Source organism: Kogia breviceps, chromosome 5 (assembly GCF_026419965.1).
Source record: "Kogia breviceps isolate mKogBre1 chromosome 5, mKogBre1 haplotype 1, whole genome shotgun sequence".
In the NCBI taxonomy this organism is placed as follows: domain Eukaryota; kingdom Metazoa; phylum Chordata; class Mammalia; order Artiodactyla; family Physeteridae; genus Kogia; species Kogia breviceps.
The window spans coordinates 73,039,859-73,058,701 of NC_081314.1; the positions used below are offsets into that span (position 1 = coordinate 73,039,859).

The 18,843-nt window shown below is 33.4% G+C and overlaps 1 protein-coding gene across 8 annotated transcripts in view; it reads left to right on the forward strand.

Moving 5' to 3' along the window:
- IL1RAP (interleukin 1 receptor accessory protein) overlaps positions 1-18,843 on the forward strand; it is a 133,247-nt gene that overhangs the window by 107,128 nt on the left and 7,276 nt on the right. For 5 of the 8 annotated variants that reach the window (XM_059064565.2, XM_067034232.1, XM_067034237.1 and 2 more), the window contains 2 exons: positions 8,426-8,569; positions 9,898-10,041. In XM_059064565.2, coding sequence (XP_058920548.1) covers positions 8,426-8,569; positions 9,898-10,041 — 288 coding nt within the window. Of the gene's footprint in view, positions 1-8,425; positions 8,570-9,897; positions 10,042-12,550; positions 14,139-18,843 lie in introns of those variants that run through there. The other 3 variants (XM_067034234.1, XM_067034235.1, XM_059064566.2) reach the window with 3 other exon arrangements.

Consider the following 18,843-nt stretch of genomic DNA (forward strand, 5'->3'; position numbering starts at 1 on the left):
GTTCTATTAATCTGTTTATGTATCTTTAGTCCAATACTACTTTGTCTTGATTAACAGCTTTAAAGTAAGTCATGAAATCATATACTTTATGTCCTTCCCTCCATTTTTTTTCTTTTCCTAGATTGATTTGACTATTTTAGGGACCAAATATTTTTTCATATGGATTTTAATATCAGCTTGTCAATTCCTACATAAAGCCTCCTGCAATTTGATTGGGATTGCATTAACTTATCAGTTGATTTGGGGAGAACTGAAACTTTACCAATATTGAGTTTTTTAATCCATTAGCATGATATAGCTCTCAATTTATTTAGGACTAATTGAATATTCTCAGCAATGCTTTTTTTTTTTTTTAGTTTTGAGTGTACCGGTCTTGTACACATATAGTTAAATTTATCACTATTTTGTTGTTGATGCTATTATAATGATACTTAAAATTTTTCAATTTCAAATTACTCATTGATAAAAAATAAACATGAAATTAAATTTTTTATGGCCCTTTGACTTTTCTAAATTAACCAAAAAATAGGGTTTCTGTTTGTTTAGTTTTTTCAGCATCTTAGCATATTCTACACACTTGATCATGTCACCCACAAATAAACAGACTTTTACTCCTTCTTTTCCACACTTCATACTTTTGATTTCTTTTTCCTGACTATTTCACTCTTTCGGACCTTCAGTCGCATTATCAGCAGAAATTGAGAACAGCCATCTTTGCATTGTTCCCTCTCTTAGATGGCAAATATTCAGTTTTCATGATAAGTTTGATGTCATTTGTAGGTTTTTGTAGATAACCTTTATGTACATGAGGGATTAATCTGTTTTTGGTTTGCTGAGAGTTTTGTTTCATTTTGTATTGTTTTTATAATGAATGTCTATTGAAATTTGTAAAATTATTTTCTTATCCATTGAGAAGGTCATATGATTTTTCTCTTTAATTCCATTAATGTTATACTTTACATTGATTGATTTCAAAATGTTGATCCAACCTTTCATTCCTGAGATAAACCCCAACATTATCATGATTTATTATCCTTTTTAATATATACCTGTATTTATTTGCTAATATTTTTAGAAGATTTTTGTTTATGTTAGGGATTTTGCACATATATTTGTTCAGGAGGGATATTGGTCTGTGATTTTCTTCTCTTGTAATGCCATTGAGTAGTAAAAATGTCATGTTGGCCTCATGATATGTCAGTTGATGACCCCTCCTTTGCTATTATCTGAAAACTTATGTGTAAAATTGATATTACTACTTACTCAAATATTTGAAGGGAATACCCATGAAACTATCTGGGCCTGGTGTTTTCTTTATGGGAAAGCTGTTAATTATGAATTCAGTTTCTTTAGTAATTATCTGTATATTGTTTCTTCATGTGACAATTTGGGGAATTTGTCTCAGAGAAATTTTTCTGTTTCATCTAAGTTGTCACATTTTTGGCATAATTTTTTTACGTTATTTTTTATCTTTTTAATGCCTGCAGGATTTGTAGTGATTCTCCCTCTTTCATTCCTGATATTAGCAATTTATGTTTTCGCTCAGTTTGCTTATGACTCAAGAAAGAGGTTTTCCAATTTTACTGATTTTTTTCAATGAACAAAGGTGTTTTCATTTATTTTTCTCTATTTTGTACTGATTTTTCTTTCTGCTTATTTTGCATTTAATATGCCCTCTTTTCTCTCAACTGAAGATGAAAGCACATCGTTGACTTTAAATAATCCTTTTTTTCCAATATAAACATTCAGAGCTATAAATTTCCCTCATAAGACCACTTTAGCTGAAACAAATGATGAAATCTTGAAGTTTCCTTATCATTCAGTTCAAAATATTTTAATTATCCTTTAAATTATTTTTGACCCATGGTTTATTTAGAAATGTGTTACTTAATTTACACATTTGGGAATTTTCCAGATAACATATTACGTTATGTATTAAAATGTATTTGAATTTTAGAACTGACTTTATTTTCTCTCAATCTTGATAATTTTTGATATTTCATATTGTCATTTAAGTCTGGGTAATTTTTTAAAAATCAGCAATGGATATTAAAAGGCAGGGAAAGGGTACCTCTGACTTAGAACTACCTGGGAAGACTGTATAGTGAAGTGGAAGGAACATGGGATTTGGTGCTAGACAGACCTCAGTTCAAGTTCTGGCTCTGGTGCAGACTGTGTATATGAACTGGTTCAAGGCTTCCATTTTTCTTTCTTTTGATCCCAACTCTTAGTGTGTCTGTGAGACTGGAGGGAGCAAGTAACAAGTACTTAGCACGGTGTGACCCATTTGATTCTAATTTCTAATGTAATTCCTTCATGGCCAAAAAAATATAGTCTGCATCATTTCATTTCTTTTAAGTTTATAGGTGCTTCTTTTATTTTTTTAATTCCCAGAAGATTGTCTATTTTGGTGAATGTTTCACATGTACTTAAAAAGGATGTATATTCTGCAGCTTTGGTGTTCTATAAATGTCAACTAAGTCAATTGGTGTAAGTGATGTTCAAGTCTTCTATATGTTTATTGATTTTTTAAAATATGCTAATATTTCATCTTTTGAGAGAAAGCGGTGTTGAAATTTTTACATAGAATTATATATTTTTCTAATTCTCTGTTCAGTTCTGCCATTTGCTTCACATTATTTTGGAATTGTGTTTTTAAATATATACACATTCAGGATTGTTATGTCTTTTCAATGAATTGACTCTTTTAAATTATGACATGTCTTTTTTGGTTAATATTCTGTGTCTGATATTAATTTAGCCACTCCAGATTTCTTATAGTTAGTATTTGTATTGTATATCTTTTTTCATTCTTTTATCTATCAATGTCTTCATATTTAATGTACATTTCTTATAGACAGCATATTATTGGGTTTTGATTTTAATACTATACGATAATTTCTGCCTTTTAATTTATATGTTTAATCCATTTGTCCTTAATGTAATTATTAGTATTATTGGCTTCAAGTCTACCATCTTACTGTTTGTTGTCTACCATTTACATCTATTGTTTGCTTTTTTCTCCTTCCCTGCCTTCTTGTGGATTAATTGATAATATCTTAGTATTCTGTTTTATCACCTCTTTGGCCTACTGGCTTTACCTCCATGGTATTTTTTGTTGTTTTTTCTATAGTGTTTACAATATTTATCTTGAACTTATCACAATCTGCCTTGAATTAATAACTTTACATATTTTATAAGAACCTTAAAGTGGTTTACTTCTCTCCTATCTTTTGTTTTATTGTTATAATACATTTCAGTTCTGCATTTATTATAAATGCTACAATACATTGCTATTATTTTTTGCTTTAAATAAGTATCATTTAAATACATTAAGAACTGAGAAAAAAGATTTTTATATTTATTTACTTATTTTCCATTTCTGGCACTATTCATTCTTGGTAACATTTTAGTCTGAAAAACTGTTTAGTATTTCTGATGGTGCACATCTGCTGGTGACAAATTCTCTCAGCTTTGTTTTAATCTGAAAGTATCTTATTTCATCTTAATTTTTATATTTCAACACTTTATTAAGAACATTTTCAAATACATGGAAGATTTGAAAGAATTATACAATGAACAATCATATATCCTACCTAGATTCTATCATTTTGCTGTCTTTGCTTTATCATGTATCTATCTATCTATCCATTCCTGTATGCATACATTAATGCATCTTATTTTTGATGCCTTTAAAGTAGTTACAGACATGAGTAAAAGTTATCACCTGAACCTTTAAGCATCTTATATTATCCAAATTTTAATATTGATTTATAGTTCTCTTGATTTTTTTTTTGAGGTAAAACTTGTATAGAGTAACAAATTGCAAAACAGAAGTGTATAATTTGACAATTTTTAAGAAATGCGTATGTATGTATGTGTATAACCTAAAGTCAAGATATAGAATGTTATCACCATAGATAATAACCTTTCATTCCTTCTCCTTATAAGTCAATCCCTGATACTCCTATCTCCCCCACCACTGGCAAGGCAATGTTCTGATTTTCCTTATCAGAACAGATTATTTTTTCCTCTTCTAGAACTTAGTATACCTAGACCTATACAGCATGCACTCTTGTATAAAGCTTCTTTCATTCAGAAAATATTAATATTCATGCCGTTGTATCAGTCATTAGCTCCTTCTGTTTGCCAAGGAGTGTTTTTTTAAAAGAATATATCACAGCTTATTTATTCATTCTCTGGGTGGAGGACATTTGGGTTGTTCACAGTTTTGAATAGAGCTTCTGTTAATATTCTTATCCAAGTCTCTTTATGGACTTTTATTTTTACTTCTCTGATCTGAATATCTACTGTGGAATTAGTGGCTTAGTTTTATCAGAAACTGTCAGACCTTTCTTCCCAAGTGGTAGTATCATTCTGCACTCTCACCAACAGTGTATTCACATCTTTGCCATTTGGTGTTGTTAATCTTAGTTTTAGCCATTTTGGTGAGTTCATGGTAGTCGTTCACTGTAGTTTTTATTTTTCATGTCACTGATGACTAAGATACTGAGTACATTTTCATGTGCTTATTAGGCAGTGGTATCTTGTTTTGTGATATGACTATTCAAATATTTTGTTCATTTTATAAGTGAGTTGTTTGTGTTTTCATTTTTGAATCTTAGCAGTTCTTTTTTCTATCCTGGATACCAGTTCTTTGTCAGATAGATGCTTTGCAAATACCTTCTTCCCAGTCTGTATCTTGCCAATTCCTTTCTTCAGTGGTATATTTTAGTCAACAAAGGTTATTACTCTTGATGAGGTGTAATTTATTAATGTTTTCTTTAATGGTATTGTGTTCTGTGTTCTAAGAAATATCCCCAAGTCATCAAGCTTCATCTTTTTTGGGGGGGTCTATGATCCTTCTCCAATTATTATTATTATTATTATTATTTTCGGTATGCAAGCCTCTCACTGTTGTGGCCTCTCCCGTTGTGGAGCTGAGGCTCAGCAGCCATGGCTCACGGGCCCAACCACTCTGCGGCATGTGGGATCTTCCTGGACCGGGGCATGAACCTGTGTCCCCTGCATCGGCAGGCAGATTCTCAACCACTGTGCCACCAGGGAAGCCCTATTATTATTTTTAATGTATTTTGTGAGGTAGGAATTGAAGTTTAATCTTGTGCTATATGGATATCCAGTTCCAGCACAACTTGTTGGAAAGATTTTTATTTCCTCATTATGTTTCTCTGGTGCCTTTCACTGCATACCTAAATTTAGGTTGGAAGTGTTCTTTTTCTTTTTATTCTTTCAGCCCTTTGAAGGTGCAATTCCATTGTCTTATGGCTAATATTATATCTAATATGAATCAGGCAAGGTTTTCTTGTCGTTATTTTTTAATCATTTTTCCCTTTATGTATGCCCCCTCTCTTTTTCTTTGGCAGATTTTAAGACTTTATCTTCTTCATTGATTTTCAAAAATTACATCATGATACACTTTGCTGTAGTTTTATTTGTATATATCTTCTTTATGTTTCTTTATACTTCTTAGTTCTGTGAGTATATTTTTCATTTAATTTGAAAAATCCAGCCATTATTTCTTCAAGTATGTTTTGCTTATTCTTTCATTTATTCATCCTTTCCTTTTCTTCTAGTACTTCAGTTATATTTAGGATAGACACCTCAGCGTTGTCCCACACGTCACTGAGGTTCTCGTTATTTTTTTTTTTTCATCCTTTTTTCACTCTGTGTTTCACTTAGGATAGTTTCTGCTGACTATTTCTTTCTTGATATCTAATCTGCAGTGTTCTTAATTTCAGGATTTTCTTTTTTAGTTTTTGAATTTATATTTCTCCATCAAAATGTCTGTACTGATATTTCCTATTTGCTCTTATAATGTTCATGGTCTTTTTAAAAATTCAACAGATATATTTATAATAATCATTTTAAACTATTTATCTCCTAATTCCACATGATAGCCATTTTTATTGGCTATCTTTCTTCTGATTATGGGTCCTTTTTTTTGGCTTTTTTTCTGTCTAGTTTTTTTTTTTTTTTTTTTTAATCCTATACTGGACATTATAGATGATACACTATTGACTGTCTGAATTTTATAAATGCCTGTTAACTTTTGTTCTAGCAGATAGTTAATTTACTTGCATAACATCTTGCTTATTTGAAGCATCTTGCTTATCTTTCTAGAATTTGGTCAAACTACATCACCCCTTTTTATTGGAAACCCTTTGGTCTGGGATTGCTCAGAGAATCAATGTGGGGCAGACAGAAAATGTGGGCTAAGGGTTTACATCCTTTCCCTACAAGCCGGCAAAGCTGTATATGAAAGCTTTTTAGAGCACTTCCTGAATGTGATTCAAACCATTTAGAAATTCAGACTTGTGAATTATTTACCTTAAGAGTTCAATTAGTTAAATAACATTAGGAACTTCTTGATATCATCAAGATGGTCCCACAAAATACAATCTGTAAATATGACACATATAATTGTATGACACAAAATTTAAAAAGCTCTACTAGAAATAAAATAGGCAGTAGTAAAATGAATGTGGCAGAGGGAAATCCATGAGTATAATTTATCTCTTGATCACTAAGCAAGGTAACTATTGATATTTTTTAAAAATCCATCTCAGGTTAGTGCATCCACTGACCTCTTTTATTTTTCCTTATTGTGAAATGTCTACCTAGAGGGAGCCAAAATAACTGAGCAAATAATGAAGATGACAGTGGTAATTAACCCAGTATGTTGTTAACATGTACTCAGAAATACCAAGGGCACAGCAATTTTCATGCCAGCTACTCAGACTGATCTTAGTAAATTCTCATCAACTGCACTGACACAGCTTCTGGCATTTTATCATGGGAGATTTCTTATTTTAAAGCACCATTGTTCATGGGATGAGTACAAGAGTACCTAATAATTCTGCACTGCTGAGTCCCAGGCTGTATCTGCATCAGGATTAGTACCCAGAATTTAGGATAATGAACTCAAAACTTAATGATTATTCCCTTTAATAAGAGAACTTCAGACTCCACTCCAGGCTGCTCAACATTTTCCCCTTAGAATAGCTACCTGTTTTAAAAGGGATTTTTCCACTAGTATATGATCAATAACTGAACTTCATTGTAGTGTTGTGCAAAGATCTCTGAACTTTGGAGTCAGGAAGGCTTGATAACAATCCCAGCTTTGAAGAAAAATTTTCTATGCCTAGTCCTGGCAAACACTTAACACCTGTGATGTTCAGGTGCTCAAAGGGGCCTTTTCTCACCACCATACCTGATATACCTCTCCTGCCCCAACCCCTCCCCTAGGTCACTCGATCACATTATCCTGGTTTATTTCCTTTATAACACTGATCACTGTCTAAAAGTAACCGTCTTATTCATTTATTTCCACATTTACTTCCCTGCATTAGACTATTAGCACTAAGAGGGCAGAGACTCTTCCTGTCTTATCTACCATTATAACCTTGACTGCTTCTAGCAAATAGTAGATATCAGTAAGTAATTGTCAAATCAACTAATACATAATTTAAACCATTTCTGCTTCAGATCCAGTAAATATTTTGTTCCATCTCAAACTCTTAAGTTTCATTTTCACAAGCTAATAAAACAGCCAAATGAAGTTACTAATACACAGTATAGTGCTAGATTTATTTTAAATATCCCAAAAGTGTGTAGTGTTATATCCAGAGATGCTTATTCAGATCCTAGAAATTCTCGGGATAAGATGGATGAAGAAGACATAGTCTCTACCTAGAGGACCGTAAATGTATAGTTTAGTGAGGAGTGAGAAAGTGTGGAGAAGCAGGCTTGTAGAATGTGTATCCTAGTAATGTAGACCTGATAGATACTTTCAGGGCCAAGCATACTCAGCATTTAGTGGATACCCTCATTTTCTGCTCAATGATAATAAGATTTTTGAGGCCTATTGCCAAATATAAAGAAAAAGGAATTAAATTTCTTCCATATGGCACTGGACAAAAGGAGGAAATTAAGACTGATATGAACACATTAAAAATTGTTCTTAATTCAACTATTCCAGCAATTAAAATTCTACCAATACCATGGGCTCGTCCAGGTAAGAGATGTACAAACAGAGGATGGAGTTACTTTTCAAAAATATTTTTGAGAAGATTCAGATGTCAGTTTGTGAGTTTAATTGGATGACCTTTTAAATTATACTCAATGATAAGATTCTGTTTTAATTTGTATATCATCAAATTCTATTCAAATCATCTAATAGTTAAAAAACACCTTCTATGTCAGTTTCTGGAAACAAAAAAGATAAATATGCCACAGTCTAGTATGAAAACATAGTGCTTAACCTCTACCATGTTATCTTGTTCACACATGTAAGTCAGGTTCATGGCTCAGCTGCTTGGCGTAAACAGCTATTTACAGGATGATGGGTCACCGCAATCACCGCGTACAAATCAGTTTGTTTCTTTGTTGTTCATTCCAATGCTAGCTCCAAGATACACAGTGGAACTGGCGTGTGGTTTTGGAGCCACAGTCCTACTGGTGGTGATTCTCATTGTTGTTTACCATGTTTACTGGCTAGAGATGGTCCTATTTTACCGGGCTCATTTTGGAACGGATGAAACCATTTTAGGTGAGTAATGAAAGTTTGTTGTAAATCTCCCTACTGTCATCTGTAGAAAACATGTTGGCTTGATAAAACTAGATTAATTTGAAGATGTAATTAGACTACCCTTTGTTTCAGCCCTTGCTATGGAAAATCTTCCTAATGCATATTATTCTGCTTTCTTGGGTCAATATGTGATTTAGGTTAGATCAGCACTATTCAAATAGAAATACAATGTAAGCCACATACGTAATTTAATATTTTTCTAGTGGTCACATAAGGAAAAGTAAAGAAAAAGTGAAAATAATTTTAATAATATATCTTATCTAATTTAATATATTCCCAATACTATCATTTTTAGCTTGTAATAAATATTAAATTAATAGAGATATTTTAGTCTTATTTTTGGTACTAAAAATCTTCAAAATTCAGTATGTATTGTATTTTCCACATATAGCATATCTCAATTCAGACCAACTGCATTTCAAGTGCTCAATAGCCACTTGTGGCTTGTGGCTACTGTACTGGACCCTGCATGTCCACACTCTTTGTAACCACAGGTGATCCATGTACCTACCAGAAGCATCACATGGGAGCTTACTAAAAGGAGAATCTAAAGCCTAACCCCTACTCTGAATCAGAATCTATATTTCAACAGTATCCCGAAATGATTCATATATACACATTAAAGTTTAAGGAGCACTGTTCTAGTGCATATGTGCCTGGTGACAAGAATGAAACATTTAACATATAGATTCTTAGACCCATCCCATAAAGATTCTCATTGAGTCGGTTTGTGGAAGAGATACAGAACCTGTATTTTTAATGAGAGGTGATTTTTATAATTAGGCAATTTTGAGAAAGATTGATTCCTTGAATCTAAGTATATTTTTAATTGTAGATATTTTCAGGTGTATATAATTTAGATAGTTTCTCAAGGTTTTGCTCAATTTATAATTCTAACATATTAGTGAGTAACGTACTAGGACAGGAACTAGAAATTTTCTGCATGCTATTATTGCCAGCACCTATGATTATTTGCTTCCTGATTCTGTTAATTCATAGTTGAATGAGCCAAACCTCACTCATTGTCCACTACAAAATCTGAACTCAGTGAGATGAGAGAAGACACATCAGATAAAATTTGCAATTACACCTTAAAATAGTCCTTTTGCCCGGAGACCTGTCACAGGTGGGAAATCACACTGAAATCTGTCAGCTAATTTATATAAGTAAAAAATGAAAATGTCTAATATTCAAAAGTTCAATTTCAGAAAAAAATGCAGTACTATTGAGAAACGTTCCTAATTTTTATTGGATCTGTGTTTTCTGTTTTTGTTTTTAATTTTTGCTAGATGGGAAGGAATATGATATTTATGTATCCTATGCAAGGAATGCTGAAGAAGAAGAATTTGTATTACTGACCCTCCGTGGAGTCTTGGAGAATGAATTTGGATACAAGCTGTGCATCTTTGACCGAGACAGTCTGCCTGGGGGAAGTAGGTATTTCAGATGAATACAGGTGATGCTACACTTAAAGGCAGAGAAGATCCTTAGCTTTGAGTCACGTACAAGAGTCATGGTACAGCTCTATGTTGGCATCTTTGGACATTTAAGTGTCCAGTGCTGATGTAATAGACAGACTCTAGGAATAAATCTACATTGTAAGATGTAGACTATAAGTACAGTTTATGGTATTAAAATATTTTCCCAAGTAAGCTTTAAAAACTTAGTGTCAAAAATGTGTAGATGCACGGTGGATTAGAGCTCTAAGTGCCACAACTTTAAACATTTTGTTTACTCACATTTAGATTTTTAGAAGGTTTAGCTAATTTGCATTAATCTGCCTCTAATTTTTTCATAAAGACTGAGTTTAAACAAAACACTTTTATAAAGACTGAGGTTTACTCAATTTTACTAAAAATGAGGTGCAGAAGAGAGTGCATGGAATCCTTCTTTATAGTACTTACTGATAGTAAGTAGAATGTTTCCCTGTGGCATTTGCTAATTTCCTTTTCTTCACCCCGGTTTTCTGGCAAACCAGTGCTACTCAAATCCCCCCTTTCCTGTGTCTGTTTCTTCCTTTCTATCAGATTACATATTTGAGATAAGCTTAACATTTTACAAAGGCCAGTATAGTCTAATAGGTTTTTAAAAAGTTCAAAATGCTGAATGATTTTAAATAAAAGTATACCTCTAATTTTCAGATCCAAACAGTAACACATAAAGTGATAGTACATTTGAGTTTGTTTTATAAATGTACAGTAGCATGCCTAAACCCATTGTTAAACTCCATACTGGTAAAAATGCATGTTATGTCTCTACTCTTTACAACAAACTAATTAATTTTCTTCCCCTAAAATCCTGTTTAATCACTTAACATGTTTTTTAAGGTTACATTGGTAATTAAGACAAAGAATAGACATTAATGTTTATTCTTATTTTGAATTAACTGGATCACTTACTGTATCTCCCCATTCATCACCCAAAAGTTCATCATGCTTCTGTTCTACAGCGGATATCTCTTTCAGTATAATTGTGCCAGGAAATGATGACTTGACTTTATAGTTAAAGGATAAATTCCACTCATTTTAAGGCTTAAAATCCTAAATAATTTATTTATCTATTTATTCATTCATACAGCCATTCAACAGATATTTACTACTGTGTGAAAAGTTATATAAAGATACATAGTATAACAACAATGTAAGACCCTCCAGTAGGGATTGATAGTTCTCTGAAGAATTCAAGTTCTACATAATTACTCTTGCATCTTGCTTTTGATGGTTGATCCTTGTGATCTTTACATTCTCCCTGCTCTTCTCACTCAGTCTCCTTTGCCTTTGGGTCTCTCTCCCTGCTTACACATAGTCAACCTCCAGGAGTACTGCTTGGAATCGACAATTACTTATTCCTGGATTCTCCTCTAGGCTGCACATGCTATTTTAATAGCAAGTCTTTCCCCACTGCCTCTGTACCTGAAGATTAAGGTGCAAAATGACTGTTTAGGGGAGTATTGTAAACCATGAAATAGCTTTCCATAACACTGGTGCATTCCCTGGAGTTGGCTTCTATCTGAACTCCAGGTAAAGGATTATTCAGTCCTTGATAAGCAACCTCGAGGAGACAGATTATTCACAAGAATTTAGTGATAGGGACTAATCAGAGCCCTTGAAAACAGAATAAAATTACACTGCACTTCCATTTTCCCTGCTTTTTCTTCTTCTTTTTGGACATGAAGAAAGCATTTGCCTGTTAGTGAAGGCACACACATCAGCTAGCAGCTGCCGAAACACATGGCTTCACAGTAATGATAGGAGTTTAAAGAGAAAGATTCAGGGACTAATTTAGGCTCCAGAACAGAGCAGAATAGAAAGCTGAGCTGAGAATGTGTTACCAGCCAAAATGCCATTCAGTTGGCTAGATTTTCTTAATTTCCTATTCAATGACATAGTGATACTAGTCTGAGTTGGGGAGGTGTCTGGCAATAGAGAGGGAGTTTCAAAAAATGAAGAGATCTACTCTTGCTGTCCTGTGTTAGTGAAAAATGAACTTCTATGACTTTGACTCTATAATGTATAATTGTTGAATGCTCACTAGCACTAGAGAGTTAATACATGGGTGTCTTTAGGGAGAAAGGGCTCAGGAGCTGATTTTGCGGGGCCACGACATGTAACACGGTTTGAAGAAATTGATTTCAGTACAACCCACTCATCCTTCATGCCCTGAATAATGCTTTTGAAGACCAAGGTTATAGAAATACATTTTGGCTTTATGCTTGTTTAGAACTCTTTTTGGGTTGGAATATGTACATATAGATTCTATTCCTCAGAGGAGAGTGACATTTTGTGAACAGAGTGATTGGGGCTAAGGACTAAGTGTTCTTCGTAAAAAGTTTCACCTCAGTTCTCAGTCTGTTACCCTAATTTCTTTTCACTTGCTCCTCAAGCCCTGTACCTTGGGGGAGTTCTTGGCCAACACTAATCCCCATGGTGTTTTCTTTCCCAGTTGTCACAGATGAGACCTTGAGCTTCATTCAGAAAAGCAGACGCCTCCTGGTTGTACTAAGCCCCAACTACGTGCTCCAGGGAACCCAAGCCCTCCTGGAGCTCAAGGCTGGCCTAGAAAACATGGCCTCTCGGGGCAACATCAACGTCATTTTAGTACAGTACAAAGCTGTGAAGGAAACGAAGGTGAAAGAGCTGAAGAGGGCTAAGACGGTGCTCACGGTCATTAAATGGAAAGGGGAGAAATCCAAGTATCCGCAGGGCAGATTTTGGAAGCAGCTGCAGGTGGCCATGCCAGTGAAGAAAATTTCCAGGTGCTCTAGAAGTGGCGAACAGGGTCTCTCCTATTCATCCTTGAAAAATGTATGAAAGGGCCACTGAAAGGGGTAAAAAGATCCAAGGGTACTCCAGGAAGGAAGAATTCCCCCTTCTTTATTCCCAATTTATTGCTTCACTGACAGAAAAAAATTCTATGGAAGCCTCCCCATAGAAGTAAATTCAGGGTGACTGTAGGAAGAGCTGTTCTGCTTCCTCAGGCAATAGTAAGGCTTAGAATGCTAGTGCCACCTCCTGCCACCAGCGTCTGATGTCAGTATGTTCTTTGCAGACAAAGACCTGGTTGATGTGAATTTCCCCTTCTGCATCCTCCATTCCTTCCCCTACTCATCTCTATCCTCTCACTCTCTCTCTCTCTTTTGAAATAATCTTAAAATTATGGGGCAGCCTTTGCTGTGGATTTAAAGACCCCTTAAAGATGAGTCATCTGTTAACAGGGTCATTATGAGTTTCCAAGTATAGTTTTCTTTTTCTTTTATTTTTACTCATCCATTAAAAAGATAATCAGGGCCTAAATTTATTTTAGCTAAGGATAAAAACTCTTTTGCTCATTCAGCTGGATCAGACACCCTCGTAGCAAGACTGACTTAGGAAGATACAAAGCAGAGTAACTGAAAATGTTCCTTAGACAGTAATTGGTTTAAAGGGCTTGCCTGAATTGTCTCCTACTATGCAACCCATGTCCTCTATCTCAGGTAATTGATATCACATTTGTCAACTTGAAAAATGTATAGTAATTGTTATCAAACTCCCGATTATCTGTAGGTTGACCCATATTTATCATTCCCTCTCCCTACCTACTGCATCTTGTGTCAGTCATTGGGAGTTTGCAGGTGGTTCCTCACTTGGTGCAGTCGGATAGGAGCCTTCTTTTAATGGTGCTAATACCAAGTAAAATAACAGCAAAAAGCTTTTAGGGCATTTTCTGTCTTATGAGAAAAGCACAGAACAGGGTGTTTGTCATTTTGTCTTTTAATCTCAACCTTGCTAATGTGAATATTAGGAAAGTAATTTCTCATTTGTTTCTGTCTCCCCATTGTAAAGTGTGAAAGTTAGACTTAGTGACCTTGAGAGCGCTTTTAGCATTAATATTCTAAGAGCATTAACTGGACCCCAAGCATTTTTCATAGTTTATTCACTGGTACAGTTAATACATTCACTCCAAACAAGTCAGTCTGAATAGTCACTGTTAATGAAATGTGTTTTAGTTTGTTTTAAGTAAAGTTTTACTGTTCTTAAGACTTGGAAAAGTGAAAACTAAGTCCAGAGTTTACAGAGTGGTGAATATCTATGTTACATATAGAGTTTTAAAAATATATGTATGTATATACACTCAAGAATTATATATGTATATATATTGCATACATATACACATGAATTACATATATATACATATATACATACATGAATTGTATATATTATATATATAAATATATATATATACACATACACTATATATACACATACAGACACATGACTTTAAATAATCATTGGCACAATATTACAAATTACTGGAACTCTTATCCAGTTTTTAATTTACCTTCTTTACTATAATATTTTTATGTCAGTCTTTTCTGTACATTAATATTTGTGAATTTACAGCTCACAGAGTGGTAGTTGTTAGCTCTTGCTCTCCCTAAATTAGTATAAATAACTTTCTACTGCCACAGTTGATCTGGGTGCAACAGAATCTTTTGTGCACAGAGCTTCCATGGTCTCTGCTCAGCAGTAGTCAGCCCTCTGGCATTAACTGGTCATCTACTATGTTCTGAGCACACACACTTAGAAGCTAAGCTATATTAATCTTAGTGCTCAACTACTGGAGAGATAAATCTCTATTTGGACTGTTAAGTAATACAGGAAAAGAAAATAAAAACACCTATAAATGAGACTGGGTAGCCTATGAAAAATGAGAATTCATAATTTAAGGAGATCCTTATCTTAGTAGTATGAATGTTGATAAGCAATTCTAAAACTATCTACTACATTTGTGTCCTCCTGAGTTATTAAAGTCTATTTAATAAATCATTTTTCTACAGAGGAGTTAATGATTATTTTAAATTTAAAAAAATCTTCATGAATCATTGACCATAAACCTATGGTATGGGGTCACTCTTGGATCTAACTTTTTTAGCCTTATTAACGCTTTTCTTTATTAGAAACCACAATTACTCCTCTTATTAACCTTTCACTCACAAGACCAGAGGAGAGCTGACTTCAGATAAGATTTGAATATCAATTCTAGGATGAATGTTAGGTAATTGAAGGACAGCCCCATTACCAAGAGGCTGTTCTCTTGCCAATGCTGCATTCATTTTGCACTTTGGGATTTTATAATTACCCCAAATGCTGTTTGGTACCCCTAGAAACTTCTTGATACTTCTTGTCCTATTTATATACCTGTATTTGGTACTGAAATTTTCCAAATGCTAAAATCTAAAGCAGCTCAAATCTAAATGATATGTCTCATCTTAATATAATTTTGTTTCAAGATTTTTTTGTTTTATGTCCCAGAAGATGCCCAATACAGATTATCTGAGTGAGATGGAGAAACATAATTTGGAGAACAAGAAGAAATCACTCTCTAATGTTAAAAATAAAAGTATCTAATGTTAAACCTTAATGGTTTTAGATATATGATATAAAGACCTTCTGCACGCAAGTTAACAAAAAACCATGATATATAGAGTGTCTAATTACACAGTCATATAAAATTATTTAATATTTTTCTGTGTTGTAATTTAGATGATTCCCTAGGAGTCTAATAAACAAGGACTTCATTGTATTGGGGAACAAAAACATTATTCCACTTGTTAATTATCTATTTTCTTTCCATAGGTTTTCATATATTAAGATTATCTTTTTTATTTTATTCATAAACTTTTGTATTTTCCATTTTCCAATGATTTGTAAATTTGTTTATTTTAAAAATAAACCATTTATTTTAAGCTTTGAATTTTATTTTATGCATGTGTTATGTCTTTATTTTCATGTTTGGGCATAAGAAATGAGAATACAAAGATTAATGATACACTTAGAAAAAGAAATGTTATAAGAGACATTAATTTTCTCTTAGAAAAATCTGAGAAAACCAGGAACTTCAACTCAAGAACATTTTTTTTAGATGTGAGTTAAAGAGTTACTTAATTAAAATGGGTTGATCTAGTATACCAGATGTGTGTGTATGTGTGTGTGTGTGTATATGTGTGTGTATATGTATGTTATCTGTGTGTGTGGATTGAGAGAGAGAGAATCAGAGGGAGAGAGAGAGAGATGGGGAGTAGAGACAGAGAGAGAATAACAGAGAGGCAGAGAGAGGAGAGAGTTTTAAAATAAAGACACAAGCCTATTCCTTTTTTGTTCAACTTGAAAATTGGGCAGCTTACAGTAATCTCGTACCTTTTATAGGTTTTAATACAACCCTAAGACAGTTGCTTTGAAAGGAAATCAATTAACTAATGCCTTGCCATTAGTTAATAGGTGATCATTTGAATCAAATATGCATTTCTATCACAAATTTCAAACAAATCAGTGATAAATATTTGGAACGGCATTTTCTTTTGAGTTAAGATTAAGTCTGTAGTGACAGGGAAGATTTCTTGCTCTTAAAAAAAAATCCTATTCATTTACGCCAAGATTATTTATTGGATCTCTATAACTGAGCTGGTTAGCTTAGTAAAAATTTTCCTACTGAAGAATTTCCCAATTTCAAACCAGTCTCCAAAGAGTAGACTTAATATCAATAGATGCAAGTTACAAAAAAAACAATTTCTACTCATTTAAGAAGCAATTGTGAAGCAAAGCTAAGCAATAATGTATTTCACTGTCTTTGGAGATATTAGCCCCTTCGCCATTACTAGAGGTGCACAAGCAGAGATTTGATGGATCTTACTGAGATTTTGTAAAGGGTTTTTTTGCATTGTATAAGTAATGATGATCCTGAAGTTGCTTACAACTTTGAAAATGACTTACTGGAACACAGTGGTGACTATTTTCAATATCAGCAGTTTCAATATCAATAGTTTGGATATGTTGGCTACCTGGCTGTTACTGACCCTATTAAAACTCTTAAGATGTATTTTTCAGTCACTTACTGAGGTTACTAGGTTTTTGACACAAGTAAACTTGCAGTATAACAGAAGAGACATGTTCAGCAACTAGTCTGTCTATTTCTCTGTTTCTACTCAAGGGATATGAGGTATTTTTAGCATGGGCTAAAAGATTAAGTATTCCAGTAGTATTTTTTAAACTGAATAGACAGACTTTTAAAAATTAAAATCCACATTTTAAGATGATTCTTTAAAGTTACCATTAGAATCAATCATTAGTCTATACATTGTTTTATATTGTTCTTTATGTATTATTTTTATTGTTATAAACAATATATAATATTGTTATTAACAATAATAATATTATTGTTATTCAATTTTGTATTATTATTATTGAATAATAATTTAATCAAGGTGATTAATTCAAAAGCATACCATGCACTAGATATTTACCTATAGGTATCAATGAATTGTCTAACAGTCCTACAATTTTGCTCTCATTGTATGTATTTTATAGATGGATGGACTCAAGCTTTTAAAGATATTAAAATAAATGATTATACTATTAACATAAAATATTAAGATAAATGGAGAAACCAATATTTGAATTCCTATTCATCTTCCAAATTAGGTGCCCCCATTTTTTTATCTGTACTTCAAGTTTTAAGAGAGAGAGAAAGAGGTTTGCTACTCTTTCATACACCAGTAAACTAGCCAAAGAACAAATTTACAGCCCTAGTTTTCTTTTGGTTTTCTTTCTACTTCAAGCTAATACCAAGGAGACTACGACTTTTACACGCCGGAGTGTTCTGGAATAGTGAAGAGTTCTAGATCAGAAACTGTGACTTCAAAACCAGTTTAGTACGACACCAGAAAACTGATCTTATCAATCTACAGCCACACCTGTTTTTTTTTTTTTGAGATAGAATAAACAACCTAATTTAAGATGACCTCTCCAAATAATACTCAGCCTTACAAAATAATAATAATTAACATCCTCAAATATGAAGTTTGACAATATGGAAGATAATAAAATAGGCCATAAAGGAGGCAGTTTCCTTCAAAGTACTATGTGAATACCCCTAGGTATAGCCCAACCCTTATCTGAGAAGCATATCCTATATCCATTCCTCAATGTCTGGAATTCCACAATTCATATTTGTTTTGTTTTGGTTTTTTTAGCATTACCCTCTCTCAAATGCAAATCCTCCATTTTCAGGGTGAGGTACCAAAATTAAAAATAAACAAACAAACAAAAAAACCCCATAGGCTTTGGAAACAACTTTCTTTAGAGGATCTAAGACAATGTTTTATTTTCAACAGTGGTACCATCATTGGACAGAACAAACATTTTCCTAAAATGACTATTCTGAAGTGAAACACCCACACCCAAACTCACACACACTCCCCCCACACACGGTTTCAGTGCACAAGTTCCTTTTGTTGAAAAACTATCCATGTTATCTTAGGGTTATATCATATTTATCATGATACAGGAGAAACAGTAGAGTTCCTACACTTACATTCTCAGATTTATGAAAGGCAGCAACATAAGATTCTGAGTAGGACCCGAGAGGACAAAGCAGTTACCAAGACATACATACACACACACACACACACACACACACACACACACACACACACACACACACACATGCGGGCTTTGAAGATAAGTGAAAATTTAGATTTATCTTTTAAGAGAGCAACAAAAATTGTCTAAAACACTTCATGCTCTTGATAAAACCAGTCAAAAGTTCTTAAACATTGGGCATGTTTCATTTGATTTTCCTTCAAATTCATGTTAAATTCATCAACTGGAAATAAATAATCTGGTAAAGAGCACAGTTCCTTCATTCCCTGTCAAATTCATGATCCAATTCACTGAAAACTTCCAGCTTGTCTTCACAGG